This window comes from Pristiophorus japonicus, chromosome 10 (assembly GCF_044704955.1).
Source record: "Pristiophorus japonicus isolate sPriJap1 chromosome 10, sPriJap1.hap1, whole genome shotgun sequence".
Taxonomy (NCBI): domain Eukaryota; kingdom Metazoa; phylum Chordata; class Chondrichthyes; family Pristiophoridae; genus Pristiophorus; species Pristiophorus japonicus.
The window spans coordinates 221,025,805-221,043,938 of record NC_091986.1 but is presented as its reverse complement, the minus strand read 5'-3'; the positions used below and the strand labels follow the sequence as shown (position 1 = coordinate 221,043,938).

Genomic DNA, 18,134 nt, shown 5'->3' with positions numbered 1-18,134 from the left:
TCCCCTCTATATCCCAGTTCCCCAGTGTGCCCCCTCTGTATCCCCCTCTTCCCCAGTGTGCCCCTTCTATATCCCCCTGTTCCCCAGTGCGTCCCCTCTATATATATCACTGTTCCCCAGTGTGCCCCCTCTATTTCCCCCAGTTCGCCAGTGTGCCCCCTCTATATCCCCCAGTTCTCCAGTGTGTCCCTTCTGTATCCCTGTTCCCCAGTGTGTCCCCTCTATATCCCTCTGTTCCCCAGTGTGCCCCCTCTATATCCCTGTTCCCCAGTGTGCCCCCTCTATAACCCTATTCCCCAGTGTGCCCCCTCTATAACCCTATTCCCCAGTGTGCCCCCTCTATATCCCTGTTCCCCAGTGTGCCCCCTGTATAGCGCCCTGTTCCCCAGTGTGCCCCCTCTATATCCCTGTTTCCCAGTGTGCCCCCTCTATATCCCTGTTTCCCAGTGTGCCCCCTCTATATCCCTGTTTCCCAGTGTGCCCCCTCTATATCCCTGTTTCCCAGTGAGCCCCCTCTATAACCCTATTCCCCAGTGTGCCCCCTCTATATCCCTGTTCCCCAGTGTGCCCCCTCTATAGCGCCCTGTTCCCCAGTGTGCCCCCTCTATATCCGTGTTCCTCAGTGTGCCCCCTCTATATCCCTGTTTCCCAGTGTGCCCCCTCTATATCCCTGTTTCCCTGTGTGCCCCCTCTATATCCCTGTTCCCCAGTGTGTCCCCTCTATATCCCCCTGGTCCCCAGTGTGTCCCCTCTATATCCCTGTTCCCCAGTGTGTCCCCTCTATATCCCTGTTCCCCAGTGTGTCCCCTCTATATCCATGTTCCCCAGTGTGTCCTCTATATCCCTGTTCCCCAGTGTGTCCCCTCTATATCCCTCTGGTCCCCAGTGTGTTCCCTCTATATCCTTGGTCCCCAGTGTGTTCCCTCTATATCCTTGGTCCCCAGTGTGTCCCCTCTATATCCTTGGTCCCCAGTGTGTCCCCTCTCTATCCCTGTTCCCCAGTGTGTCCCCTCTATATCACTATTCCTCAGTGTGTCCCCTCTATATCCCTGTTCCCCAGTGTGTCCCCCTCTATAACCCTATTCCTCAGCGTGTCCCCTCTGTAACCTGTTTCCCAGTGTGCCCCCTCTATATCCCTGTTCCCCAGTGTTTCCTCTCTATATCCCTGTTTCCCAGTGTGTCCACTCTATATCCCTGTTTCCCAGTGTGTCCCATCAATATCCCTGTTTCCCAGTGTGTCCCCTCTATATCCCTGTTTCCCAGTGTGTCCCCTCTTTCTCCCTGTTCCCCAGTGTGTCCCCTCTATATCCCTGTTCCTCAGTATGCCCCCTCTATATCCCTGTTTCCCAGTGTGCCCCCTCTGTATCCCTGTTTCCCAGTGTGCCCCCTCTATATCCCTGTTTCCCAGTGTGCCCCCTCTATATCCTTGTTTCCCAGTGTGCCCCCTCTATATCCTTGTTTCCCAGTGTGCCCCCTCTATATCCCTGTTTCCCAGTGTGCCCCCTCTATATCACTGTTTCCCAGTGTGTCCCCTCTATATCACTGTTTCCCAGTGTGTCCCCTCTATATCCCTGTTCCCCAGTGTGCCCCCTCTATATCACCCTGGTCCCCAGTGTGTTCCCTCTATATCCCTGTTCCCCAGTGTGCCCTCTATATCCCCCTGGTCCCCAGTGTGTTCCCTCTATATCCTTGGTCCCCAGTGTGTCCCCTCTATATCCCTGGTCCCCAGTGTGTCCCCTCTATATCCCCCTGTTCGCCTCAAGAAGGCTGCAATATAATGATAGGAAGTAATGCTGCCGTTATATAAACTCTGGTTAAGACCCTTTTTAGAGTATTCTGTTCAGTCCCGGGCCCCACCCCTCGAGGAGGGTATATTGCCCTCGGAGGGGTAGCAGAGCAGGTTCCCCAGGATGATACCGGGGCTGAAAGGGTTAAATCCCGAGGGCAGGCTGCACAGACTGGGCCTGTATCCCTCGAGTGTAGAAGACTGAGGGATGATCTGATCGAGGGGTTTACGATGATTACAGGATTCGATCGGGTGGATCGAGAGAAACTGTTCCCTCTGGTGGGGGGAGTCCAGAACAAGGGGCAGGACCTTAAAATTAGAGCCCGGTCGTTCAGGGTGATGTCAGGGAGCACTTCTTCACACAAAGGGTGCTGGGAATCTGGAACTCTCTCCCCAAAAAGCTGTTGAGGTCAGGGGGTCAATTGAAGCTTTCAAAACTGTGATTGATGGATTTTTGTTGGGTCAGGGTATCAAGGGTTAGGGAACCAGGTTGGGTACATGGAGTTGAGGAACAGATCAGCCATGATCTAATTGAACAGTGGAACATGCTTGAGTGGCTGAATGGCCTTCTCCTGCTCCTCGGCCAACGTCTTGCTGTGTATGGGGGATGGCCCTCAGTGCCATTGACCCGATGGTCCTGGCCACAGCAGCCCGCCTGACATCAGGAACTGGAGGAGCGTAAACATCCGCCCGTCGAACGCCAGCACCCCCGGGACTTCTGTCCTCCGGCCTCGCTTCCGGCCGACTCCCCAGCTGCCACCTTCAGCCCGACGAGGAAGAGCATTTCCTCAGCATCTCGCTTGAGCCTGAGGCCCACTCCGCCCCCACCCCCCAATGGACTCCATCGCTAAAACGACCACCTTCTGCCCCCACACGTGACCCGCCTCAGCCCTGACTCTCTGCACGGGCTCCCAATGCTGTGTCACCTCACGCTGTGTCACGTCACACCGTGACCTCTCTGACCTGCCGACCCTTCCACAACCCATCCAATCCATCCCTGGCTCGGGTCTCAGAGACCCGGGACAGGGGCAGGCTTGGCTGCAATCTTCGCACGGTGGAACTTCTTCCTTTGGAGCCTCCAGCAACCTCAGGGTGTCCCAAACGCTTTACAGCCAATGAAGTACTTCTTGAAGTGTAGTCACTGTTGCAATGTACGAAACGTGGCAGCCAATTTGCGCACAGCAAGCTTCCACAAATAGCAATGTGGTGATGATTCAGATAAAACAGTTTTCACAATGTTCGATAAGGAATAAATATTGGCCAGGACACTGGAATAACATACTATACAGGATACCACACCTCAGCAAGGGTAGGAGCCCAGGTTCTCCAATTGGGCCATAAGGTCTAACTCTTACCCAATGTTACATATTGCATTACATCGAGTGTCATAGAAACATAGAAAATAGGTGCAGGAGTAGGCCATTCAGCCCTTCGAGCCTGCACCGCCATTGAATAAGATCATGGCTGATCATTCACCTCAGTACCCCTTTCCTGCTTTCTCTCCATACCCCTTGATCCCTTTAGTCGTAAGGGCCATATCTAACTCCCTCTTGAATATATCCAATGAATTGGCCTCAACAACTCTCTGCGGCAGGGAATTCCACAGGTTAACAACTCTCTGAGTGAAGAAGTTTCTCCTCATCTCAGTCCTAAATGGCCTACCCTTTATCCTAAGACTGTGTCCCCTGGTTCTGGACTGCCCCAACATCGGGAATATTCTTCCTGCATCTAACCTGTCCCGTCCCATCAGAATCTTGTATGTTTCTATGAGACCCCTCTCATCCTTCTAAACTCCAATGTATAAAGGCCAAGTTGATCCAGTCTCTCCTCGTGTCAGTCCAGCCATCCCGGGAATCAGTCTGGTGAACCTTCGCTGCACTCCCTCAATAGCAAGAATGTCCTTCCTCAGATTAGGAGACCAAAACTGAACACAATATTCCAGGTGAGGCCTCACCAAGGCCCCTGTACAACTGCAGTAAGACCTTCCTGCTCCTATACTCAAATCCCCCAGCTATGAAGGCCAACATACCATTTGCCTTCTTCACCGCCTGCTGTACCTGCATGCTAACTTTCAATGACTGATGTACCATGACACCCAGGTCTCGTTGCACCTCTCCTTTTCCTAATCTGTCACCATTCAGATAATATTCTGCTTTCGTGTTTTTGCCACCTTGTGGATAACCTCACATTTATCCACATTATACTGCATCTGCCATGTATTTGCCCACTCACCTAACCTGTCCAAGTCATCCTGCAGCCTCTTAGCATCCTCCTCACAGCTCACACCATCACCCAGTTTAGTGTCATCTGCAAACTTGGAGATATTACACTCAATTCCTTCATCTAAATCATTAATGTATATTGTAAAGAGCTGGGGTCCCAACACTGAGCCCTGCGGCACCCCACTAATCACACCCTGCCATTTATCCCAACTCTCTGCTTCCTGTCTGCCAACCAGTTCTCTATCCACGTCAGTACATTACCCCCAATACCATGTGCTTTGATTTTGCACACCAATCTCTTGTGTGGGACCTTGTCAAAAACCTTTTGAAAGTCCAAATGCATACATCTAGTGGTTCTCCCTTGTCCACTCTACTCGTTACATCCTCAAAAAATTCTTGAAGATTTGTCAAGCATGATTTCCCTTTCATAAATCCATGCTGACTTGGACCGATCCTGTCACTGCTTTCCAAATGCGTTGCTATTTCATCCTTAATAATTGATTCCAACATTTTCCCCACTCCTGTCTATAATTACCCGTTTTCTCTCTCCCTCCCTTTTTAAAAAGTGATGTTACATTAGCTACCCTCCAGCCCATAGGAACTGATGCAGAGTTGATAGACTGTTGGAAAATGATCACCAATGCATCCATTATTTCTAGGGCCACTTCCTTAAGTACTCTGAGATGCAGACTATCAGGCCCCGGGGATTTATCGGCCTTTAATCCCATCAATTTCCCGCCTAATAAGGATATCCTTCAGTTCCTCCTCCTCACTAGACCCTCGGTCCCCTAGTATTTCCGGAAGGTTATTTGTGTCTTCCTTCGTGAAGACAGAATCAAAGTATTTGTTCAATTGGTCCGCCATTTCTTTGTTCCCTATTATAAACTCACCTGAATCGGACTGCAAGGGACCTACATTTGTCTTCACTAAACTTTTTCTCTTCACATATCTATAGAAGCTTTTGCAGTCAGTTTTTATGTTCCCGGCAAGCTTCTTCTCGTACTCTAATTTCCCCCTCTTAATTAAACACTTTGTCCTCCCCTGCTAAATTCTAAATTTCTCCCAGTCCTCAGGTTTGCTGCTTTTTCTGGCCAATTTATATGCCTCTTCCTTGGATTTAACACTATCCTTAATTTCCCTTGTTAGCCACGGTTGAGCCACCATTGGGCCCACCACTCTGCCGGGGTTTATGCTCCACACCAGCCCCCTCCCACCCTATCCATCTCACCCCATCACCATATCCTTCTAATCCTTTCTCCCCCATGTGTTTATCCAACATCCCCTTGAATGCATCGATACTATTCACCTCAACCACTCCACAGAATTGCGTGTCTTATTATATTTCAGGATGAAAGGAACCAGGTCCTGACGACGTACCTGTGGATCAGACAAGTGTGGACAGATGCATTCCGATGCTGGAATAAGGATGACTATGGTGGGCTTGATGCCATACGCATACCCAGTCGATTTGTCTGGAGGCCCGATATCGTCCTGTACAACAGGTAGGTCTTCCCAGTGGTACGCTCAATGCCACCTTTTATGCACTGGAATCTAGCCAGATCTCACTGCCTGTAAGGGCCGAAGAGGCAAAAACTGTCATAGCATTTAAAAAGTACTTGAAGTGCCATAACCCCTCCAGCCAATCCAATCTTTCCTCACGGCTAAAATTCTCCAGATATCTTCCTGCAGTCCGCAGCTTTCTTCTTCTTTATCAACCACACAGTCTATTTTAGCATCATCTGCTAATTTCTTAATCACACCCCCAACATTCAGTCCAAGTCATTGATATATACCACAAAAAGCAAGGGACCCAGTACTGAGCCCTGTGGAACTCCACTGGAAACAGCCTTCCAGTCACAAAAACACCCATCAACCATTACCCTTTGCTTCCTGCCTCTGAGCCAATTTTGGATCCAACGTCACTTTACCCTGGATCCCATAGGCTTTTACTTTCGAGACCAGTCTGCCATGTGGGACCTTATCAAAAGCTTTGCTAAAATCCATATACACTACATCGTACACACTGCCCTCATCGACCCTCCTGGTTACCTCCTCGAAAAATTCAACAAAGTCAGTCAGACACGACCTTCTCTTAACAAATTCATGCTGACCATCCTTGCTAATCCATGTCTTTCCAAATTAAGATTTATCCTGTCCCTCAGAATTGTTTCCAATAATTTTCCCACCACTGACTGACCTGTAATTACTCGGCCTATCCCTTTCTCCCTTCTTAAACAATGGTACAACGTTAGCCAACGTCCTCCAGCACCACACCTGTAGCCAGAGAGGATTAGAAAATGATGGTCAGAGCCTCTGCTATTTCCTCCCTTGCTTCTCTTAACAGCCTGGGATACATTTCATCTGGGCCTGGGGATTTATCCACTTTCAAACCTGCTAAACCCCTTAATACTTCCTCTCTCTCATTGTTTATTTCATTTAATATTTCACACTCCTCCTCCCTGATTGCAATGTCTGCATCGCCCCTCCCTTTTGTGAAAACAGGGGCAAAGTATTCATTTAAGAACCACACCCACGTCTTCAAACTCAATACACAGATTACCTTTATGGTCTCTAATAGGCCCCACTCTTTCTCTAGTTATCCTCTTGCTCTTAATGTATTTATAAAACATCTTTGGGTTTTCCTTGACTTTACTTGCCAATATTTTTTCATGCTCTCTCTTTGCTTTCCTAATTTTCTTTTTAATTTCACCCTGCACGTTCTATATACCTCCAGGGTTTCTGCAATATTGAGCCCTGACACATCTGACATAACACAGAAACATAGAAAATAGGTGCAGGAGTAGACCATTCGGCCCTTCGAGCCTGCACCACCATTCAATAAGATCATGGCTGATCATTCCCTCAGTACCCCTTTTTTTTCTTTATTCTACCCTGTATGTCCCTAGACATCAGGGGGCTCTAGATTTGTTAGCCCTACCCTTTTTCTTTAAGGGGACCCTCACTATCTCCTCCTTGAATGCCTCCCACTTCTCTGACACTGATTTACCTTCAAGTAGCTGTTTCCAGTCCACTGTGGCCAAATCACATCTCAGCTTTGCAAAATTAGCTTTACCCTAATTGAGAACTGGTCTGTCTTTGTCCTTTTCCATAACTACCCTAAATCTGACTGAATTATGATCACTTGCACCTAAATGCTCTCCCACTGATGCCCCTTCCCCCTGCCCATTAGGGATTGATGGTATGAGAAAATGGGTAGGAGTATGATTAGGAGAGATAGAGGAGGAGGTAAAAATTCTCGAGAAATGTAAAGATGGTGAAAGGGGTCCCCATGTCTGTTCCTGGTCACTCGATACTCAGCGGGGAGCTTTGTTCTGTAAGGCTCGCCTTATTCATTGGTTAGTGGGTTTAGGTTTGAGGCACAGCCTGGACTTCACACTGTCAGTTGGACATAGCCTACAAATCCCTTGGGAGGACAGACGAACCAACGTTAGCGTCCTCAATCAGGCCAACATCCCCAGTATTGAAGCACTGACCACACTCGACCAGCTCCGTTGGGCAGGTCACATTGTTCACATGCCCGACACGAGACTCCCAAAGCAAGCGCTCTACTCGGACCTCCTAGGGGAACTAATGTAGATAAATGTGAGGTTATCCACTTTGGTGGCGAAAACAGGAAGGCAGAATATTATCTGAATGGTGGCAGATTAGGAAAAGGGGAGGTGCAACAAGACCTGGGTGTCATGGTACATCAGTCATTGAAAGTTGGCATGCAGGTACAGCAGGTGGTGAAGAAGGCAAATGGCATGTTGGCCTTCGTAGCGAGGGGATTTGAGTATAGGAGCAGGGAGGTCTTACTACAGTTGTTACAGGGTCTTGGTGAGGCCTCACCTGGAATATTGTGTGCAGTTTTGGTCTCCTAATCTGAGGAAGGACATTCTTGCTATTGAGGGAGTGCAACGAAGGTTCACCAGACTGATTCCCGGGATGGCAGGACTGACATATGAAGAAAGACTGGATTGACTAGGCTTATATTCACTGGAATTTAGAATCATGAGAGGGGATCTTATAGAAACATATAAAATTCTGACGGAACTGGACAGGTTAGATGCAGGAAGAATGTTCCCAATGTTGGGGAAGTCCAGAACCAGGGGTCACAGTCTAAGGATAAGGGGTAAGCCATTTAGGACCGAGATGAGGAGAAACTTCTTCACTCAGAGAATTGTGAACCTGTGGAATTCTCTACCACAGAAACTTGTTGAGGCCAGTTCGTTAGATATATTCAAAAGAGAGTTAGATTTGTCCCTTACGGCTAAAGGGATCAAGGAGTATGGAGAGAAAGCAGGAATGGGTTACTGAAGTTGCATGATCAGCCATGATCATATTGAATGGCGGTGCAGGCTCGAAGGGCCGAATGGCCTACTCCTGCACCTATTTTCTATGTTTCTATATAACTCCTACACAGCAAGCGAGCCCCAGGTGGTCAGAGGAAACGTTTCAAGCACACCCTCAACACCTCCCTGATAAAGTGCAACATTCCCACTGACACCTGGGGGTCCCTGGCCAAAGACTGCCCTGTAATGTCTGTAAGCTTGTAATGTTTGTAGCTCCACACTGTGGATGTGGACGTATTGTGTACTGCAAGTGCATAGTTAATCATTAAACAGAACCAGGCAGGTTCCGGTGACTTCCGAGAGAGCTGCCTGCTCTGTTAGGAGCTGTGTGTGCCGTGCTCTGTGAATATATCACATTTGGCGACGGAAGATGGGATTTTTCGGATGATTTAAAACATAAATTTTGTTGGTGAAGGATTCAGCCAGCTGACAGAGAGACTTTGGAAGTTTCTGTCTTTGGAAAAAAGCTACAAAATCCGAGGTAAAATACAGCACACGGTGTGAGCAGCGAGAGATTAAAATGGCAGGTGTAATGGGACATTTGGGTGAATATAGACAAAACCGGGAATATTTTAAAGCGTATGTCGATCAGCTAGAAATGTATTTCACTGCAAATAACATAATCGAAGTTCCAGACAATGCAGTCCAGAACCGGGCTGCGTTGGAACGTAAGAAAGCGATCTTCTTATCGGAGGCAGGTCCGGCATTGTACGAAACCCTTGTAAATCTGCTTGTGCCTGACGAGCCAAAGGACACAACGCTTAAAGAGATTTTAATGAAGCTGGAGCAGCACTATAATCCCAAACCGTTAGAAATTGCTGAAAGCTATCGTTTCGGGATTCGGCAGACAGCGAGGTCAATGGGCATGGCCGAACAATATTCCCGAGAATTAAATAATAATTACGGTCATCAGTTAACCGAGGTAAATCACCTGCAGGTTCAAAGTAAAAGACGGACATGGCCTAAAGTCTCAGAAACTGGAAATTCTACCAGAGCGTCGAAGTCGTGCGATAGGTGCCTGGGACAACACATTGCTCAAAGTTGTCCATACGTGAAGGCAGAGTGTTTCTTCTGCAGAAAGACTGGGCATCTTGCGAAGACATGCGAACTGAAGGGTAAACCAGCTTTTAAAGCTATGAGTCCAGTGTTCAAAGCTATGAGTAGAAATCCCAAGAGACTAAATAGCATGGAAGAACAACAACAGGACGAAGAGATGTTAAAGTTACACGACATCAGGAGCACGAGGTTAATGGACAGCGATTCGGAAAGCATCAAAATCCACATAGATGTTGCGGGATTCAAGATACCAATGGAAATTGACACGGGTGTATCCATGAGTGTAGTACCGGAGTCACTATACCGCGACAAATTGCGTGATTTTCAACTGGAGAAATCCAAGATAGAGCTGTGAGGATACTCGGGAGAGAAAATTCCTGTGGTAGGTCATATCACCGTACCGGTGAAATATAAAGATCAATTTCAGAACTTGCCTCTAATAGTAGTGAAAGGAGACAAGCCTGCCTTACTAGGAAGAAATTGGTTGAGCTCACTGAAGCTGGATTGGAGTAAGATTTTCTGTGTGGAAGTGAGATTTTCATCAACGGATGAGGTTATCAAGCAGTATCTGAAGGTGTTCTGTGAAACGGGCAGTCCGATCCAAGGCTTCAAGGCGAGTGTCAGGGTACAGAAGTACGCTAGATCGGTTCACTACAAGCCACGTTCCGTACCATGTGCACTCAAGGAGAAAGTTGAGCAAGAACTCAAAAGACTAGAGACTGAGAACATTATTTGTAAGATAGATCGATGTAATTGGGCTACACCCATTGTTGTTGTACCTATGTCTGATGGTAAGGTAAGATTGTGTGGTGATTATAAAGTAACCGTAAACCAGGTTCTAGAGGGTAATGTCCCCAATACATTGCCGAATATAGAAGATTTGTTCACAACACTGACAGGTGGTCAGATTTTCTCAAAACTGGATCTTACGAATGCCTACTTATAGCTTGAACTAGATGAGGAGTCCAAGTCATGTTTGACTATAAATACTCATCTAGGCCTATATCAATTTAATAGGCTACCGTTTGGACTGTCTTCCCCCCCTGCCATATTCCAAGGGGTGATGAACCAGATTTTGCAAGGTATTGAAGGGGTAGTATGTTATTTGGATGACATACTAATTTCAGCACCAAATAGGCAAATTCATAATAACACATTGAATGAAGACCTCAAACGGCTAGAGAAGCACAGAGTACAAGTGTCTGCTCGTAAGTGTGAGTTATTTAAAAACTCAGTGGAGTACTTAGGGTACAGAGTAGACAAAGATGGTTTACATCCAACCATGGGAAAGCTGGATGCAATTAGAAATGCACCCACTCCCAGGAATGTCACTGAACTTCGTTCATTCTTGGGTCTTTTGAACTATTATGGGAAGTTCCTACCAAATTTGGCTACAATATTACATCCACTGAATGAACTTTTGAAAAAACAGGTCCATTGGAAGTGGTCAAAAGAATGCGATACAGCATTCAAGGAGTGTAAAAGCAAATTGGTAGAGAGCACCATGTTAGTCCACTATGACATATCTAAGGAGATTAAGCTAGCATGTGATGCCTCTCCGTATGGAGTTGGGGCAATAATCTCATGTATCAAGTAGTGGGGAGGAGAGACCAATTGCTTTTGCTTCACGCGCTCTCAGTGTCAGTGAGAGTAATTATGCGCAAATTGAAAGGGAAGCTTTGGCATTAATTTTTGGGGTCAAGAAGTTTCACAAATACTTATATGGTCGTAAGTTTACCATCGTTACGAACCATAAGTCCCTAACAGCAATCCTCCATCCAAAGTCCCCAGTTCCAACATTAGCTGCAGCCCGAATGCAGAGATGGGCTTTGATTTTGTCAGCATATACATATGATATTGAATACAGACAATCAGCTGATCACAGTAATGCTGATGCAATGTCTAGATTGTCTTCCCCATCTCAAGTTACACCCGATAGGGAAGAAGTGTTTTATTTTTCATACATTGATGAACTGCCAGTCACAGCTGAAGAGATTGGTAGAGCAACCAAACGTGACCCAGTGATGTCAAAGGTGTATGAGTATATTGCAAATGGATGGCCAAATCCAGGTAACAGACAAAGATACACATCCATTCTTCATTCGTAGGAATGAATTATCAGTCGATAAAGATTGTATCATGTGGGTGCAAGAGTGGTTATACCAAATAAATTCAGGTCCAAATTATTAGGAGACCTCCATGACCAGCACCTGGGAATGTGCTTGACCAAGAGTTTTGCACGCAGTTATTTATGGTGGCCAGGTCTTGATAAATATATAGAGTACATCGTGAGTCAGTGTACGACATGTCAATCGATAAGCAAGCAACCACCACCAGTACCATTACAGCCATGGAAATGGCCTCCCAGGGTGTGGCAAAGCTACATATTGATTTTGCTGAGTTAGAAGGACAATTGTTCATTGTGATTGATAGCCATTCGAAGTGGGTTGAGGTGTTTCCAATGTGGAAAATAACAAGTAAAAATTTGGACATTTTACAAAAATTATTTTCTTCATTTGGCCTCCCTGAAGAAATTGTTTTGGATAATGGACCACAATTTTGTTCAGAAGAATTTGCACAATTCACAAGCAAAAATGGTGTGAAACATACCGAGGTTCCACCATACCATCCTGCTTCGAATGGTGCAGCAGAGCGCACTGTACAAATTGTCAAACGGCTCTCATAAAACAAATGTTAGATCCAAATCCAAGGACAGTTGTCATTGGATCACAAATTGGCGAATTTTTTGATTACATATCGAAATGCTCCTCACATAACTACTGGTAGAACACCAGTAGAGTTGTTTCTCAAACGACAGCCACGAACCAGATTCTCGTTGTTAAAGCCAAATTTGGCACAGTCCGTAGAAGAGAAACAATTAAGACAGAAAGAGAATCATGATAGAGGTAGAGTAAAAGGGAGAAGTGTGAAATTAAACCAGAAGGTGAGAGTGAAGAACCATCACCATAAATGGTTAAAGTGGTTACCAGGAAGAGTGGTGAAGATATGTGGTCCTCGCACATATTTGGTCAAGATGTTTGATAATGGACAGGTTAGGTTTGTTCATATTGATCATATTTTACCTACAGACATGGAAGGAGTTGAAGGTGGGAATGATTCAATTATTTCTGACTCATCAGATAGTTTTGATACACCAGTAGCAAATCCTACATCCAATGTTCTGGAAACAAATCCAGGAGAGAATCAGAATGAAAGTCAGGAAAACAAAGAGCCTGAAGTTAGAGTGAGTTCAAATGAAAATCAAGGAAATTCCGTGGAGGAAAACGTTCCTCAGGATGAGCCTCGAATGAGTTTAGATTCGACACAATGTTTGGAAGGTTCTGTTCGAGAGCGAAGGTATCCTCTTCGAAACAGAAAACAAGTGGTGAAGTTAAATTTGTAAATATGGGAAAAAAAAAGTTTATATCCTGTGTTATGTATAAACATGAAGGTTATGTATGATGGTTATTATAATAACTTCTTCATTAAGGAGGGAGAAGTGTAATGTCTGTAAGCTTGTAATGTTTGTAGCTCCACACTGTGGATGTGGACGTATTGTGTACTGCAAGTGCAGGGTTAATAATAAACAGGCAGATTTCCAGAGACTTCCGAGAGAGCTGCCTCCATGTTAGGAGCTGTGTGTGCTGTGCTCTGTGAATATATCGCACGCCCTAAGTGGAGGAAGAGCATCCGGGAGGGCGCTGAGCACCTTGAGTCTCGTCGCCGAGAGCATGCAGAAAGCAAGTGCAGGCAGCGGAAGGAGCGTGCGGTAAACCAGACTCCCCACCCTCCCTGTGACAGAGACTGTAATTCCCGTATTGGACTGTTCAGTCACCTGAGAACTCACTTTTAGAGTGGGAGCAAGTCTTCCTCGATTTTGAGGAACTGCCTATGGTGATGATGATGATGTCTCCAGTCAATGCCCCGGAGAAACTCCTCAATATCTTCACCATGCGACGTTACAAATCTGCTCCGGTTGTCTCCCATGTGGGAGGAGAATAGACCCCGGTCCTTCTCGTTCACCTCCTCCCATCCCGTGCTCGATGGTTAAACTTCCGTTGCCGGAGACCCCAGTCAATCCCACAGGGTTGTACTCCCGCAATGTTGGGTCTATCGGCAAAAGCAACGGATGGGGGAATGAAGAACACGTAGTGTTTACGCACCCGTTTCCCCCCCCGGGATGTCCCAAAGTGCCTTACAGAGTGCGGTCACTGCTGCATTGTGGGAAACGCAGTGACCAATTTGCGCACAGCAAGCTCCCACACACAGCAGTGTGATAATGGCCCACATCATCTGTTTCAGTGATGTTGGTTGAGGGATAAATATTGGTCCCAGGACTCCCCTGCTTTTCTTCGAAATAGTGGCCGTGGGATCTTTTACATCCACCTGAGAGAGCAGATGGGGCCTCAGTTTAATGTCTCTGTGGTCATATTCCAGTGCAGGGAAACGCGGTATCCAATTTGTGCACAGCAAGCTCCCACAAACAGCAATGTGATAATGAGCAGACGTTAGCTAAGGGACAGATGTTGGGCCAGGACAGGTTCTGGAGCAATCCCATTGGTCAAGTTCATTCCGTGGACCTCGAGTTGATTAGGTCGTAACACATGTCCTTTTCATTCTCTCCACTTCCTTCTCCCCCTCCCCTTCCCCTCCCTCACTTCCCACTCCCCCCCCCCTGTCTCCTCTCCCTCCTCCTCCCGTCTCCTCCCTCCCCTCTCCCTGCCCCCTCCTCTCCCTGCCCCCTCCACCCCCCACTACGCACTCCCATCCCCACCCCCCCTCCCTCTCCCCCTCCCTCTTCCCTCCCCCTCTCCCCTCTCCTCTTCTCCCCCCCCCCCTTCCCCGACTCTCCCACTCCCCTCCTCTCTCCCCTCCCCCCCACCACCCCCGCCCCCACCAGCGTCGACCAGTTCTCCGACTCCGAGGGAACTAACGTGGTGCTGAGACACGACGGGCAGATCACGTGGGACTCTCCGGCCATCGCCCGCACCTCCTGCCGCATCGACGTCTCGTCCTTCCCATTCGACGGGCAGCGGTGCCCCTTGACCTTCGGCTCGAGGACCCACGGCGGGAGCGAGCTGGAGCTGCGGAGTGGCCGGGCCGCGGGGGATCTCAGCAACTTCCCGCGGCACGTGGAGTGGGAGGTGCTGGGCATGCCGGCCCGCAGGAACCTGGTGGTGTACGGGTGCTGCGCGGACCCTTACCCCGACGTGACCTTCACCCTCCTCTTGCAGCGCCGATCCTCCTTCTACGTCTACAACCTGCTCCTGCCCTGCCTCATGGTGTCCGCCCTGGCCCCGCTCAGCTTCCACCTGCCCGCCGGCTCTGGGGAGAAGGTTTCTCTGGGCCTCACCCTGCTGCTCGCCTTTACCGTCTTCCAGCTGCTGGTGGCCGAGATCATGCCGCCATCGGAGAACCTGCCGCTCATCGGTGAGTCCCGTCTGTCTGCGAGTGTCTCGCCCTCGGCTCTGGGAACCCCTCGCCCCCCCCACCCCCCCGAGTCAGAAGGTTGCGGGTTCAAGACCCACTCCAGCAACTTGAGCACAAACTCCAAGCTGAGACTCCCAACACGGTCACAAGAAAACCTCGCACTTTTCACGATCACCGGACGTCCCAAAGCACGTCACAGCCAATGAATGAAATTTTGGAGGGTGGTCACTGTTGTAATGTGGGAAATGCAGCAGCCAATTTGTGCACAGCAAGCTCCCACACACAGCAGTGTGATAATGACCTGGATAATCTGTTTGTGATGTTGATTGAGTGATAAATATTGGCCCCAGGACACCGCGGAGAACTCCCCTGCTCTTCTTCAAGATAGCGCCATGGGATCTTTTACATCCACCCAACAGAGATGGGGCCTCGGTTTAACGTCTCATCCAAAAGTACCGCTCCTCCGGCAGCGCGGCGCTCCCTCGGTACCGCCCCTCCGGCAGCACGGCACTCCCTCGGTACCGCCCCACCGTGGGGTGACTGTTGCACACCAGCCACCACACGGGCTTGACAGAGCGAGGTCTTGGTCCAGTGGCAAGGGTTAACCAGGACGACTGGAGACCAGCTCTGCTGCACGGACCTAGTGCGCTCACATATCGCAGTGTGGGCTGGGCCCTGGGCCCCTGGGCCCTCGGCTCTGCTCCAGAAGGCAGCGAGTTGTTGTGATCGGGAACGCGCTGCCTGAAAGGGCGGTGGGAGCAGTTTCAATAGTAACTTTCAAAAGGGAATTCGATAAATACTTGACAAATTTGGGCTGTGGGGAAAAAATTCCTCCAATTCTGGCCTTTTGACCATCCCTGATTATAAACGCTCCACCATCGGTGGCCGTGCCTTCAGCTGCCTGGGCCCCAAGCTCTGGAACTCCCTCCCTAAACCTCTCCGCCTCTCTCTCCTCCTTTAAGACGCTCCTTAAAACCTACCAAGAAAGGATATACTTGCTTTGGAGGCAGTTCAGAGAGGGTTCACTCGGTTGATTCCGGGGATGAGGGGATTGACTTATGAGGAAAGGTTGGGTACGTTGGGCCTCTACTCATTGGAATTCAGAAGAATGAGAGGTGATCTTATCGAAACGTATAAGATTATGAGGGGGCTTGACAAGGTGGATGCAGAGAGGATGTTTCCACTGATGGGGGAGACTAGAACTAGGGGGCATGATCTTAGAATAAGGAGCCGCCCATTTAAAACTGAGATGAGGAGGAATTTCTTCTCTGAGGGTTGTAAATCTGTGGAATTCGCTGCCCCAGAGAGCTGTGGAGGCTGGGACATTGAATATATTTAAGGTGAAGATAAGACAGAGTTTTGAGCGATAAGGGAATAAAGGGTTATGGGGAGCGGGCGGGGAAGTGGAGCTGAGGCCAAGATCAGATCAGCCGCGATCTTATTGAATGGCGGAGCAGGCTCGAGGGGCCGAATGGCCGACTCCTGCTCCTATTTCTTATGTTCTTTTGGTCACCTGTCCGAATATCTCCCCATGCGGCTCGGTGTCAAATTTGTGTCTGATAATCGTTCCTGTGATGAACCTTGGGACGTTTTACTACATTAAGGGCGCTGTATAACATTGTTGTTGTTACAGGGAAATACTACATCGCTACAATGACGATGATTTCGGCCTCCACGGCCTTGTCGATCCTGATCATGAACATTCATCACTGTGGGCCAGAGGTCAAGCCCGTCCCTCGGTGGGCCAAGGTGGCCATTCTCCAGCACCTGGCCAGAGCTCTCTTCGCCTCCGAGGCGGGCGGAAACTGCGCAAAGGGGCGGACGTTGGGCGCGGGCAGTCCAGCCGCCACCGGTCATCGGCCAAAGGGGGAGGAGGAGGCGAGTGAAGAGGAAAGCAGTGGCGAGGGACGGGAGCAGGAGGTCCGGTTGGGCCCGGGGAGTGGGCGGGGCTGCCCCCATCACCGGGGGCGGCTGAGCGAGAACATCCTGTTCATCACTCGCTGCTTTCGACACCACAGGGCGGTTGTGATCCGTACGGCTGAGTGGCGGAAAGTGGCCAAGGTGATGGACCGCCTCTTCATGTGGCTCTTTGTGGTCATGGTTGTCTTCACGAGCGCCCTCCTCGCGGCCAAAGCTCTGTAGGCCGGCCCACCCGTGCCCTCTCTCTGGCGGTCGATCTCACTCTCCCCGCCGGGGTGGTAATCGGGTCGAGCTGGTCCCCCCGTCCAGTGTACAACCCGCCTGACTCACATTCCACTGGTCACCTGCTCTGCCAGACCACCGCCCCAGGTCATCCCCTGACCAGGGAATTCAGGAGAAACTTCTTTACCCAGAGAGTGCTGAGAATGTGGAACTCGCTGCCACAGGATTACACAGGATATACGGCACAGAAACAGGCTACTGGGCCCAACCAGTCCATGCCGGTGTTTATGCTCCACTCGAGCCTCCTCCCGTCTTTCCTCATCTAACTCTATCACCATATCCCTCTATTCCCTTCTCCCCCATGTGTTTATCCAGCTTCCCCTTAAATACATCGATACTATTCGCCTCAACCCCTCCCTGTGGCAGCGAGTCCCACATTCTCACCGCTCTCTGGGTAAAGAGGTTTCTCCTGAATTCCCCAGTGGGTTTATTAGTGACTGTCTGATATTGATGGTCCCTAGTTCTGGTCTCCCCCACAAGTGGAAACATTCTCTCTCTATCCACTCGATCAAAACCTTTCATCATTTTTAAGACCCCTGTTAGGTCACCCCTCAAGAGAAAAGAGACCCAGCCTGTTCATCCGTTCCTGATATGTATACCCTCGCATTTCTGGTATGGTCCTTGTAAAGTGAGGTGAATAGTATCAATGCATTTAAGGGGAAGCTGGATTAAACACATGGGAGAGAAGGGAATAGAAGGATATGGGGATGGGGTGAGATGGAGAGGGGTGGGAGGGGGCTGGTGTGGAGCATAAACCCCGGCACGGAGCGGTGAGGCCCAGTGGCCTGTTCCTGTGATGTACATTCGATGTCACTCTATGTATTCGGTGTAGAAAAGTAAAAATCTCTCTCTCTCTCTCTCTCTCTGTGTCACGCACTGCTTGGGTGTCTCCATGTCTCCCTATTTCTCTCTCTGTCTCTGTCTCTCTCTAGTTTTTCTCTCTCTCTCTCTCTCTCTCTCTCTCTCTGCCCGTATCACGACAAATCCTTAACCCCCTCACTTTAACTTCTCACTCAGGAGCTGTCTGGGGTTTATCCCCCATCTGATGTCCAGGAGTGAATGATGCTAATGTTTGGTTCACTCAAC

The 18,134-nt window shown here is 48.9% G+C and overlaps 1 protein-coding gene across 1 annotated transcript in view; it reads left to right on the top strand.

Annotated features, from left to right (window-relative positions):
* LOC139274677 (neuronal acetylcholine receptor subunit alpha-10-like) overlaps positions 1–17,674 on the top strand; it is a 71,044-nt gene extending 53,370 nt beyond the window's left edge. Inside the window, exons 3-5 of the mRNA XM_070891355.1 lie at positions 5,356–5,510; positions 14,317–14,846; positions 16,480–17,674. Coding sequence (XP_070747456.1) covers positions 5,356–5,510; positions 14,317–14,846; positions 16,480–16,988 — 1,194 coding nt within the window. The 3' untranslated portion in view covers positions 16,989–17,674. The remainder of the gene's footprint in view (positions 1–5,355; positions 5,511–14,316; positions 14,847–16,479) is intronic.
* The last annotated feature ends 460 nt before the right edge of the window (positions 17,675–18,134 follow it).